The following is a 12570-nucleotide window of genomic DNA, read 5'->3' as shown; positions in this document are numbered from 1 at the left end:
CCCAGAAGATCTGCACAAGATTAGACTAGTCCCCATTCAATATGGGGAGGAAAAGGGCTCCTAAATCCCCACACCTTCCTGTGATCTATTGGCAGCTAATGGTTGCATATTTGTGTGTGTTATTTTCATCAATGGTGTGGTCACTGATAATTTGCCCATGCTCCAGTAAGGAGCCTCCTACTATGCTTACAAAAGTACCTTTAACTAAACTCAGTAAGTCACAAACTTTAAAAAAAAAAAAAGCCACAAAACTAGGAAGGGAAAAGAAGGGTCTGGCCAGAAGGGTTTCAGCAGGAAAGGGAACAGTGAAAATAACAAAACTTATATATGCATGAATATATGTATGTATCTATGAAATTGACAAATAAAATGTACTACACAAACACAAATGCAAAAATTCATAATAAAATTCTAGTAAACCAAATTCAAAAGTAATGAAAGATCCCATGTATTGTGATCATGTGGAATTTATCCTTGGAATGCAAAAATGCTGTAACATAAACAAATCAATAAATGGATACACTACATAAATGAGAGATACTAAGAGCGAGTTAGCATTTTTTGCAGACTGACAGTGGGGGAAAAGGAGATCTAGGCTGACATGGTTTTTTCACAGCATGTCCTAAGGTGGTGGAATCAGATCTTGAGGGGCTCTGAACAAAAATGTTTGCAAGGCAGTGACAGATCAGTTTCCCCGGCCCTAAATCCCAACTAACGACTATCATGTGTGAATATCCGACTAACCCCTTAAAAGATACTTTACTCAACCTGTTGCCTGCTCCTGAGGGATATCTCCATTTCTGTCACTCCTTCCTAATAGACCCCAACACCCCAGATCTTCTTCTTGCTTAGAACCAAGGCTAAACTCCTTTCCTCAGTAGAGTATTGTTGTCTGCCATTGGCAGAAGCCAAAATTACCCTACAGCGTCTTAGTCACTGTTCTAGCGCTGTGCAGAGACACCATGGCCAGGCTAAGGAAAGCATTTCATTGGCTCTTGTCTACAACTTCAGAGGTTTAGTCCGTCATGGTGGGGTTCATGGTGGGAGAACAGAGGAAGAGAATTGGGTTGGCTGCATCTCCTAACTTCTATTCCTATCAAAGAGTTCCACTCTCGAGTGACTAAGCATTCAAATATATGAGCCCATAGGGCACAATTCTTATTCAAACCACTGCATACAGTCACTTGCACCTTTCTGCCACAGGGATTTTGAGAGAGCCCATACTTGTTTGCAGCAGCTTGCTCCTGGGGCCAAATAGATTGGACACAACCCCAAACTGTGCTGCTCCGATATGGATTGCGTTGTCTTCTGTGGAGACTCTGAGGGAGTAATATTCCAGGATACAGAGTCTTTTTTGAATCTCTCGGGAAAGAAGGAGGTAAAGTATTTCAAATTAAGACCAAACTCTATAAACCCAATGTCATGTGTTTGGGTCTAACCTTAAAAAGGGGCACCAAGGGCCTTGTGACATGAATGGCTCCAATGTATTTTAAACTTCCTTCTCCATTAGATCTTGAAACAGCTAAGAGCCTTCCTGGGAGTTACTGGATTGTAGAATTTGGGTTCCTAGATATGCTGAATTAGTTAGATCTCTTTATAAGTCCTGAGAAGAAACTCAAACTTAGAGACATTCATTAGGGATATGGACCCTTGAATCTCAATGTGCTTTTAAAAAGAAAAAGGGAGCCAGACTCCTGCTTTGGGACTATGCATTCAATTCCAGTTTGATCTGTATGTGACAGAAAGGGGGTGGCTTTGAGTGTGATTGCATAACTTGTAGGCTCAACTGCTCAGCTAATGGGCTACTTAAGTAATATTTAGACCAGGTAGCAGAGGGGCAGCTTGCTTATTGCTGGGCAGTTGCAGCCATGGGGCTTTTGATTCCAGAAGCTCAATATTTACCCTGGGGTATTCTAATGGTTTACACCCCACATGCTATTGAGGTATTTTCAACTCTAAGGAGGAGAATCTTTGATATCAAATTCCCTTACTAAATACCAAGCCCTTGTGTTGGAAGGTCCTGAAGTGATGTGTAAGGCTTGTCAAAATTTAAATTCTTCCACATGTTTTCCAGAAGGATATGGGAAACCCCTCCATTCCTGTGAAGAGGTCCTCCTAGTAGATAGCTAAGCTAAGCAGCTCATCATGACTGAAATACTCAGCCTCCAAAGAATCCCAATTTAATATTGTACACTGAGGGGAGCTCTTTCTTCAAGGATGGAATTAAATATTTAGTTACACTGTGGTTATGAGTTTAGGTACCCTTGCCTTGAGAACTCTATTCCAGGATTCTAGTGCCCAATTTACTATGCTCTTTGCTTTCACTAGAGCCTCTGAGTTATTCCAGCAAAAGAAAGGTAATATCTATACAGATCCTACCTAAAGATGCCTTCCTAATTCTACATGCCCATGCAGCTATCTGGAGGGAAAGAGGTCTTTTAAATACTACTGGACTTCCCCACCCCTATTAGACATTCACAGACAAGTTCTCAAACTTTTAGATGCTGTCCTTCTCATCCAAGTTTCTGTAATTCTTTGCTCAGGATACAAAAACAGGAAGATCTGTGGCCAGCTGCCTACAAGTGTAAGGGGACAGCCCTGGATAACAAATAACATGGGGCACGCCCTGTTCTTTGGAAGAATTCCCACAACCTCATGAGAGAACCCAATAGTTCCCCACCAAGCCATCTTTGACCTCAAAGAAAGAATGTCAGCTAAACTAGTGCAAAAGGCAGCTTTCTCCCAATGCAGTTGTTACCTGACCTCCTTCAGTGGTGAAAGGTATTAAAATGTGAGAGTAGGTGACATCCCTAGACCATACATTTAAAACTGTTCAAATGAGTAGAGCGTGGTGGCACATGCCTGTAGACCCAGTACTTGGGAGACTGAAGAAGGAGAATCTCAAATTCCAGACACATTTGGTCTACATAGCAAGGTCCTGTCTCAAAAAAAGTTAAAATTCTCAAAAAATTAAACTAATCAGTTTTAGGTTATATAGATTTATTACTATGTAAAAGGAAAAATGCATCTATTATGATATAAACACACAACAGAAAATTCCACAGTCTTTTGAAATAGTATGATAGATACACACATACCTGGACATGTTTCAGCTACTTGAGTAGCTATACTTTTGATTATATTTATATGCAAGTGTTTGTGCACAAGCAGAAACCATCTGGAGAAATACAGGATATGTTTTCACAGTGGTCGCCATTTGTGGTATCTCATAGCAAAGACTTTACTTTTCACTTTATTTCTAAATTGTTTTAATATATAAATGCAAATATGTAATTGATTTAAAATTAAAACAGGCTTTGAGCCAAATGACTATATTCAAAAAGTTTGACAATTCAAAGAGAAGGACTGTATTTAAATATATTTATAAAGTTTAGTCTGAATGCTGTACAAAATTCAAAACTTAGAACTTGGTGAATCTTTCAATAACTATTATAAAATCATGAGAGGATTTAGACTAGCCTATACACCCAAAATATGTCACTAAAATTAGGTGTAGTCACAGTAAATTTTTTCCAACTGTGCTTTAATTCTAAATTGATGCCATAACTCAAAGTCCATTGACTCAGGTGTTCCAAGTGTAGACAGGCCATGGGCATAGGGGAAGCATAGCTCTCTAGCCGCAACAGACCTGCAAAGTCATAGATGCTGGCTTTGTGCACTCTAAGTCCCTCTGCTCCAAGATCTCAGTGGCTTTCATCACACCACTTTCCTCTTGTAAATGAAGAGTAGCATGCGATTTGTCACACCCCAGAATGAATGGGCAACAAGCAGATGCCACCAGCAGATCCTTCCAGCTTCTGGATCTAAGTCAGTTTTTCTGGGTGATTTCTTCAGGACTTGTACCAACTTCACACTGCACAGGTGAAGGAAGCATGTGGGGAAGGTATACTGGAAAGTTTTCCTTCCTCTGTATCCTCAGAGTGCATACCAGGCCTTTGGCTTCCTCACAGCCTGCATAGATGCTGTTCACATAGTTTTATATAGTGTCTTCATAGTCCATATATGTAATGTCTTGCTTCCTTGGCTTAGAATAGATTTCAGAGGAGACCTGGAAGGACCAAAGAAAAGAAGACAAAGAACAAGTCTTCCACTGGGCCTCTTCCCAGTCAGCCCAGATGCATTTTGTCATATGCAGCTACAACACTTTAAAAGGAGCGTCTTGGAAGCCAGAGGCCTTCTGTCAGTGTGGTCAGAGGAGCCTGTCACTCCTGAAGCTTCTAGAAATTCTCCCGCTGGACAATCTTATGAGCAGTCATTTCTCAAAGACATTAGAATGAATAAACTAAACTGAGAATACTCTCAGTTTCCCAAGGAGTTGGGCTCTGCCCCGAGACTACCCTTACAGAGGATGAGACCGTAAAAGTACCTGTGATACTTGTTGGAGCAAAGCCAAAATCCCTGCAACTCGGAAAGTACTTATGTAGCACCATGGATGAATTTTAGAATTTTTTAAAATTGTGCATGTATGTGTTGTCTGTGTGTGGGTATGTACCTATGGGGAGCAGAGAAATGCATCGGATTCCCTGAATGTGGAGAGGCAGTGGCTGTAAGCCGCCTAGTGTGGGTGCTGGGAACTGAATCCTGGTCCTCTGTAAGAGCAGTGAGGCCATCTCTCCAGCCCCCGTCATGAATATCTTCAATTATCCAGGAGTTATAAATTAAGAATTTTTCATAATACAAATCATTTCTTTGTGCAAAGTAGATCCCAGTGCTGTTGTTAGAATGGGGTCATGCATGTGTCACAAGGCCTGTTTTTAAAGGCGGCACTAGTTTTAGTTAGTATTATTCAGTATTAACTTAGTTCACTTCATATTGCTAGCTATAGACATTAGTCAATGGCTGTACAGTTCAACAGTATTTTAGGATAGAAAATTTCAAATAAATAAAACTTGAAAAATAAGTATAAACCAAGACTGAGCAATACATCAGCACATTGCTCAAGGAAATGTACCCATAAGCCTCCAAAACTCCCTCAAGTAGCAATTCTTCATTGCTATTTATCTAAATGCTTTTTATCTCTACTGTGTTGGTAAATAAGGGACCCTGGTATTTATTTCCTCCTCCTAAGTAGCAATACTGTGGAAAAATAGTACCATAGTCTCCAGAGGGAACAGAGAAAGCACACAGAGAGCAATGAAGACCCTGCTTACCTCACTTGCCCCATGCGTCTTCATGTGCTGGGCTGTGGAGGAATGAATAAGCACTATGAGGTTCCCCTATATTTAGTCATTTACAACCTCCCCTTAGTAAAACTTTCTTTTTCTCCAGCCTGTTTTCCATGGACTGAGCTCCAGTATTATTTCCTGTCTTCCTTTTTATCGCATGAATGATTCTCTTAGTGTCCACAGAAGAACAGGAGCCTGGGTGGGTGGGTGTAGGCCCTTCTGGCACTAGAGACACTTGATACCTCTCTCCTTTTTGGGGCCTACCATACATAGGACGGGACAAGAGTGGCAGCCATGGTGAAGCACTGCGGGGGGCATGTAGGGTCACTTGGCAGAAGCTGACATCTTTGGGCTGCCATTAAAAACAGGCCGTGTGAAACATGCACTAAGGACAGCAATGGACTCTACTTGACACAGCTTCAAGACAAAGGTCAGTTTTAAAGTAACTATAGTGACTCCTACAGTCAGCTCTAAGGACAAACACTGCCCTATTGCCAAGCAGAGCCACTGACTGTCTTGTTGGTTCTGGGACAGACAAAAGTTCGGGGAAAAAGTCATCCCATCCCATGTCTCACCTGCTGTTGGTTCTAGCTCCTGTTGGATATGGTACACGAGTGAGTAAATTTCATCACCACGTACAACATTCACTGAAACGAGAAGGGAGAAACATGGAGGCAGCCCTTTCTTCCTGCTGTCACTCACTCCACACACCTCCTACCACAAACTCAAAGGCAGGCAAATCATCTGTTTGTAGAAGGATTAGGAGGCAGCAGAATCGGCTTTGGCAAGCAGCCTGTGCCGTTGCCTCAGGTCATTGGGAAACCTCACCGTTCTCGTACACAGACTGTATCTGCTCTGGGTCAGGTGAGTTGAGGTAGCTGGATTCTTGGAGCATAGGCCTAGGAGGGCTCCTGTAAGCGCAAAACACATGGCATTCCAGATGATCCGGGTGTTACAGTCTGAGATTGTAAACTGTGAAGGAAAAGGTCCTGTACAGGATACTAACTCACAGAAAAATTAGCAGCTGGAAGGTACAGCTGTGTGGTACAAGCTAAAGCCTCATTCATGGGCAGAATGGGGCTCCGTGGTGCTCCCCCAGTGCATATGTTCCCCGGGCACAGGTTCACTATGACATTGCCCACACAGGAAGCTGTTACCATCTAGGGATCATGATTGGGTTCATTTTCTCTGCCAGTTAAAGAATTCAAAGGCAGAAAAAACCTCGAGTGCAATAGGTGACAGCAGAGAAACTGAGCACTGCAGACGGTGGAAGACAGAGTCCGCAGATGAAGAAAGACTTTATGAGGGGTGAGGAAGTACACACATACAACAGACACAGAGAAAGACCCTCAGCAAAGCCGAGGGGCGGCTTGAAAATTTGAAGTCCAGCTTCTCTTTGAGGGCTGATTTTTGATGTTTTTTGTAAGTCATTGAAGAATTGTTTTCCCCTTATCTGGGTTGGTTGGTTGAAGAAAGACTGGGTGTCTGATTGGACGACAACTGTTGTGTAAGTGTGTCCAGATCTTGAACTTGAGCCAGTATATCAGCAAGAGCTACTGGCAGGAGAGAAATCTACTGGCAGGAGAGAAATCCCACACGGTCTTTGTTTGCAGTTGCAAGGCTTTTTTGTCCCCAGGTCAGGTGGGTGAGGAAGAAGCCAGTGTCTTGGAAGTTCAACCTTTTTATTACCAAGTCATGGCCCCTCTCCTTTTCTGTCTGCCTATCATGGAGTCTAACTGCTAGACCACTGGAACAGAGCAGGGCACTAAAGGAAAAATAGTGATTCATCTCAGTGAAAATAGACACTTGGCCAGTATAAGCAACTTGAGGACAGAACAAAAGAAAATGGTCATGCACATGCACACTGGAAATATGGAAAGTGTTTGTTGTTGATGTGGAAAATACACAAGCTAAGTCTGCAGCTGGCAAGCATTTTAGAAATGTTTTCCTCCTCTCAGCTTCTAGAAAATGTCACCCCCAATATTTCCAGTGTGTTTATTGCTCTCTGTCTCGTGTTTCAGAGATATGCAGCGTATATATCTTACCTGTCCTAAACTGCTTTTGAGTCTCAGGGTCTTTCCATTTAGTCAAACCTCTTCTGTAAGCAAGTTGACTGCATGAATAAATCAGTGGCAGGGTCAAAAGAAATCAAAAGAAGGAAACTGCAGAGGCATTGGAAGGAAGCAATGGAGAAAATGGGGAAATAATTTAAAGTAATTAGTGAAAGAGAAATAGCAAATTAATGCTCAAAGTTGCCAATGGGGGAACTCAAGAGTGAGCTTTAGCTGCAGTTCAACAGGAAAACAGCTCATGAGAGAGGACACCGTGCAAGCTTCCTAAGGAGGGAAGCAACCAACAGTTCTATCCAGCGATGACACCGATGAACCACAACAGCCAGTCTGACATGAAGATGTAGGGCCCAGAAGTGGTAAGCAGTACTCGGGGGTAGTGAAGTCATCAATCTTAGAGGAGCACATCCCACCACCCCTGTATTAAACCAGCATAATTCCTAAAGATATTTGTCCTTATACTTGCAAATAAGTTAAACCCTCAACAAAGAACCTTCTCTTTGCAAACAGACTGAGTCCACTACAGAAAACCACAAACAATCAAAACATAGAGTTGTGAAGTTTATTCCCAGTGGACACATCTATGAAACACTCCTGCACTAAAGGCTCGGGGGCATTGTAGATGTGGGCGTGGGAAGTTTGTGAGAGCCAAGAGGGTCAAAAAGTTTGCTGTGAGAGTGTCTCTCAGGAATGTAAGAAGCTACACCCATAAAGTCTCACAAACATGGCTGTCCAAACAAAGCGACAAAAATAGACACTCTGAAGTGGACAGGGAAAGACTGTACATGAAGAACCACAGAGGCAACTAAGCAATGCTAACAGTGGGAGATACACTCTTCCCTGGGGAGTAGCATACCAACTGGTTATCCAATACCAAATGGTTGGGCCTGGAAACAAGCATACAGACAATATACAGACTGAGCATGTTGTATTTAGGTTTAAAAATATATACATATGTACATGTACATATATCTATATACATGCACATATATCTATCTATATAACAACAATCAAAAGAATAAGGATACCATGAGTTTGAAAAAGCAGGGAGGGGTATATGGGAGTGTTTGGAGGAAGGAAAGAGAAGGGGGAAATGATGTAATTATACTATAATCTTAAAAAAAATAAAAGAATTAACTTTTTTAAAGTAAGTTTTCAGCATCACGAGCACATAGAGAAAGCAGGGCCCTCTCACCTGAGTGGATCATCCAACTGTCTTCCTGCAAGGCAGAAAAATGAGAGCATGTATCAGTGGGGCCCACTGTTGGAATGGCACTATGGCCCCAGCCGACATCTGGACACTTATAGAGTCTTTATGTCACAACTAAGGCCATTAAGGTCCAGCAGAGTTAAGTAAACTTCCCAAAGCTGGAGGTCAACAAGTTCCCAAAGCCACTAAGTGCCAGAAACAAGAGTTGGAACTTGCCACCTGTCACATGCTTTGCTTTGGATTGTGCAACAACCCTGGTGACTCTTATCCTGCCCAGAGTCCCAGAGTCAGGTGCTGCCATGGCCAAGTTATAGCTGGGAAGAGGTGTCCAAAGATGTTGGAAAAGCTTAAAACTCAAATGAGATTTGAATTGCCTCACATTGTCCTCTATGGGCCATCTTCAACTTGCTCAGTGAAGAGTAGGAGACCAAAGTGAAGCATAGATATCTGTGAAATTGTGGGTAGTGATAAACTCGGAAGGTAAATAACCTAAAATTCAGAATGGAGAGCAATTGTTGGCTATGTTACCAGGTGAGACTTTCAGGAGAAAAAGAACATTTCACCCAAAAGGTGAGAAAGATCCAGGAATGACCACAACCCCTAGGAATGTGACTTGTGTTTCAGGGAGGAAGAGAAACTTGCAACCCTTGGGTAAGAGTATGGCACTAATGTCAGGACCAAGGGCTCCTTCTCTCTAGTTTAAAAAGTTGTTATATTTTATATAAAATCTAAATCACAGAAGAGCAAAGTATTAGCTGGCGAAATTAAAGGACTTTCTTTAAAGTGGTACTTAAGCCAGTTTTCAAAGTTTTCGAGAGGACAGAGGCTAGGTAGCTAGAGCCCGTGCTTACTGCAGTATGCGGGGCCACAAGTGCCGTCAGTTTCAGGAAACGAAAGGCTACAGTAGCAAAATGTGAATATATTAAGTTACTAACCTACTTTTCTCTTGATCCAGTAGCAAAATATTAGGGCCATGGTGATGAGGCCAAGACAGCCAAGCAGCCATGCAGTGATTCCTAAGGTGAGATTGCTTCTAGGTTCAATAGGCACTGAGGAGAGATGGTAAGGAAGGGATTGGGTTTGGAAAGCAGACATCTTGTGTATGGATTACATTCAAGGACTGCTCCTCATGGGAGGAAGGTGTCTTTGTTTATCTAGAAAACCCCTGCTTCCCACACTGATGAAAGAAGATAGGCACTCAGACTTTATCCTCCACACCTCTCCTGTTCATTATCCATGACAGCGTCAGGTACAGAAGCCCTGCCCTCTCATGTATATCACTATGATAGCATCTCATATTGAAGCCCTGCCCTTCTTATGTTTCCCACTCATGACAATGTCATGTACAGAAGTCCCGCCCTCTCACATACATCACCCATGACAGCATCACATACAGAAGCCCTGCCCCGAACAACAGACCCCTGGTAACACTGAAGCTCTCCTAGCATGCTGGGGAAGAGACACTGACCTTAAGATTCTCAAAGCCTAACCAGTACCTGGTATGTTGAGAGTCACCACCTCACTGCGTTGGGCACCCTGGCCATTGTTGGCCTCACAGTAGTAGTTTCCAGAATTTTCTGCAGTCAGGGACAAGTTAAAGGATGCTCCTCCTCCAGAGGGAGCTGAGCTGTTCCCCAGAATGACATTCTCGTGATAGAACTGGTAGAAGATTGGGGGAGAGCCTCTCAGGGCTTCACAGTGAAGCTCCACCAGGTCCCCCAGCACAGCCTGAATTCCAGAGTCCTCAAAGGTAAGGACAGGGCGAGACACTGGAACTGTTTAACAGTGGACAATTAGAGAAAGGCGCCTTGATGGTACGACAGACCCATAATTTCTGCCTATTCTCTAGAGGCTCAACCCCATAAAGTTGCTAAAGGCCACTCAGGGGAGTGAGACCTGCTGGTTGAGATGAGGTAGCTCTGTCACATACCTCTGACAGTGATGCTCACCAGCTCGCTGAGAACAGGGCCGTAGCCATTGTCAGCTGCACAGTAGTACTGCTCAGCATCCCTTCTCTTCACTTCAGTGATCTCAAACTCTGCTGACAGTGAATGCTGTGTCTTTGTTTCCAGGTTGGAGCCCAGTGCCCCTCTGTACCAGAGATACGTTATGTTTCCAGTGGCATTAACAACTGAGCAGATGAGGACCAGTTTGTTTCCCTCCATCACCCGTCCCCCAGTGGGCCGTGTCTCCAAGCTCACATCAGAGACAGGGATTCCTGTGGGAACACAAGATAATGAAGAGGACCCTGAGTAGGGGGCTTTTCAGAGAGGAGTAGGTGCGGTGGTCCTGAAAACAAAGGCTGCTGGCAAAGTCAATTTTTTTAATAGCTTACATTGGGGCTGGTGTTCTGCTGACTTAGAATCGTCTTAGATTAGGCTGAAAGTCACAGGGTAAGAAAAAGCACTCTACTGTAGAGAATGTGATGTCATCTCCCACCCTAGGATAACATAATTTCTACTGCCCTATAGTGATTTCAAGTTCAAGTTATAAACCAAACTGCTGGGCTGTGAAGTTTTTCAAACCCTTATTTGCTATGTATCAATCAAATGACTTAACTTCTCTTATCCAATTTCCATTTGTAAGTGTGTGACTGTCATTACCTCCTGCAGCTCTAGAGGTCAGTTACACCACAAGTACAAAGCACTAGAGTAGGTTCTGCTTTGCGTGAACTGTTCGAGGTTTTTTTACATTTTGTTTTTTATCAGTGTTGAAGCTTTAGCAAGTTTGAGACTACTCAACCTTCTGTAGGCACTGGACATTTGCTTTTGATGATCAGCACTGACAAGCAATCACATGGTACAGGATAATAAAACATGATTTTTCTATTGTAGTGTCTCCCATAAACTCTTTTCCAATAACCTATTCTACACACTTCTACCAGGAACCTTTTCTTCCCACTTCACCAGGGCAGCTAGTAGTTCCTCCCAATGTCTACCTTCTCAGGAGCATGTAAGACAACGTGTTCTGCTGTCTTTTACCCAGCTCCGACTCTGGAAGAGCAAGCTCAGATACTCACTCTGCACGGGTATCTTGATTGGCAGACTCCACTTTCTTTTATTGTAAATTGTTTCTTCTGCCATGCACCGGTAAACCTCTGGGTTTTTCCTCCATATGGCTGGGAACTGAAGCTTTGGGGAGCTGCTGCAGCCTGACCCAAGAAACTTGCCATCACTAAAGAAGCAGAAGCGGAACTGGCTATCTGGCCTCTGTGCAAGGAGCTGGGTCTTGCAGGTCAGGGTCATGGAATGCCCTTCTATAGGACGGGAAGGACTGACTTCTAGCACAGGGTATGGAAACAACTCTAGAGAGAAGATATACACATAAACTCCAGGGCAATATTCATGGTCAGAAGAACATACAACATCTCCTATCACCTCCCTCATAGCCATGAGTTTCTCTTTGCTGTGAACCCATCCTGCTCCTTCTGGTACACCCTAAGCCTATGTGATGACATCAGCTTCCAGATCGTGGCTTAGATCTCATTAACTTATTTTTTTAAGTTTCTGGCATAATTTATAAAGTTATGCCAGAGCTAGTATATTGAAGACAACTGGATATGGTGAAGCTTGAAGTTCTAGAAAACTGTCTTTGTCTCTCCTTTCTCCTTTCCCTGTCTTTCCCCCTCTTTCCTTCCTGTCTTTCTCCTCCTGTTGTTGTTCTCCCCTTCTCCTTCTCTTTCTCCTCTTCTACATGCTTCTCCTTCTCCTCCTCCTCCTCCTTCTCCATCCTTTCTATTTTGATAGTACTGGGAATCAAAACAGCATAACATTATATAGACTGGGCAAGAGTTCTACCATTGAGTTAAAACTCACCTCATTTATTTTACCTTTGTTATAAATCATATTGATAAGAAAAAAAGGTTCCCCTTTTCCTGATATCTCAGACCAATGAAATTACATTTAAATACACAACAGGGGACCTGGGGGACCTGGTTGTTATAAAAGCAACGCCATAGAAACAGCAAGAGGGGCTCAGTTCTCTGTTAATTCTTCTCTGAGCCTCCTGTTGCAGTTCCTGATGGAGAAAAGTGAGTGCACAAATTCCCTGATTCCATCATCCATACAGCCCAGATCCCATGGTTCAGGACTTCTATACAAACCTC

General features: G+C 43.0%; 1 protein-coding gene across 1 annotated transcript; it reads right to left on the bottom strand.

The window, feature by feature from the left end:
* Positions 1–3105: 3105 nt before the first annotated feature.
* Fcrl5 (Fc receptor like 5) lies at positions 3106–12102 on the bottom strand. The gene is made up of 9 exons (XM_038311101.1): positions 11485–12102; positions 10396–10683; positions 9962–10240; positions 9401–9514; positions 8451–8475; positions 6015–6097; positions 5762–5833; positions 5172–5203; positions 3106–4069 (listed from the first exon to the last, which is right to left on the bottom strand). Exons 1-9 carry the CDS (start codon positions 11855–11857, stop codon positions 3998–4000), a joined length of 1338 nt encoding a protein of 445 aa, XP_038167029.1. The 5' UTR covers positions 11858–12102; the 3' UTR covers positions 3106–3997.
* Between the last annotated feature and the right edge of the window lie 468 nt (positions 12103–12570).

The sequence above is a fragment of the Arvicola amphibius genome, chromosome 14 (assembly GCF_903992535.2).
Source record: "Arvicola amphibius chromosome 14, mArvAmp1.2, whole genome shotgun sequence".
Lineage (NCBI taxonomy): Eukaryota > Metazoa > Chordata > Mammalia > Rodentia > Cricetidae > Arvicola > Arvicola amphibius.
The sequence above is the reverse complement of the archived record's forward strand: the minus strand, read 5'-3'. Positions and strand labels throughout refer to the sequence as shown.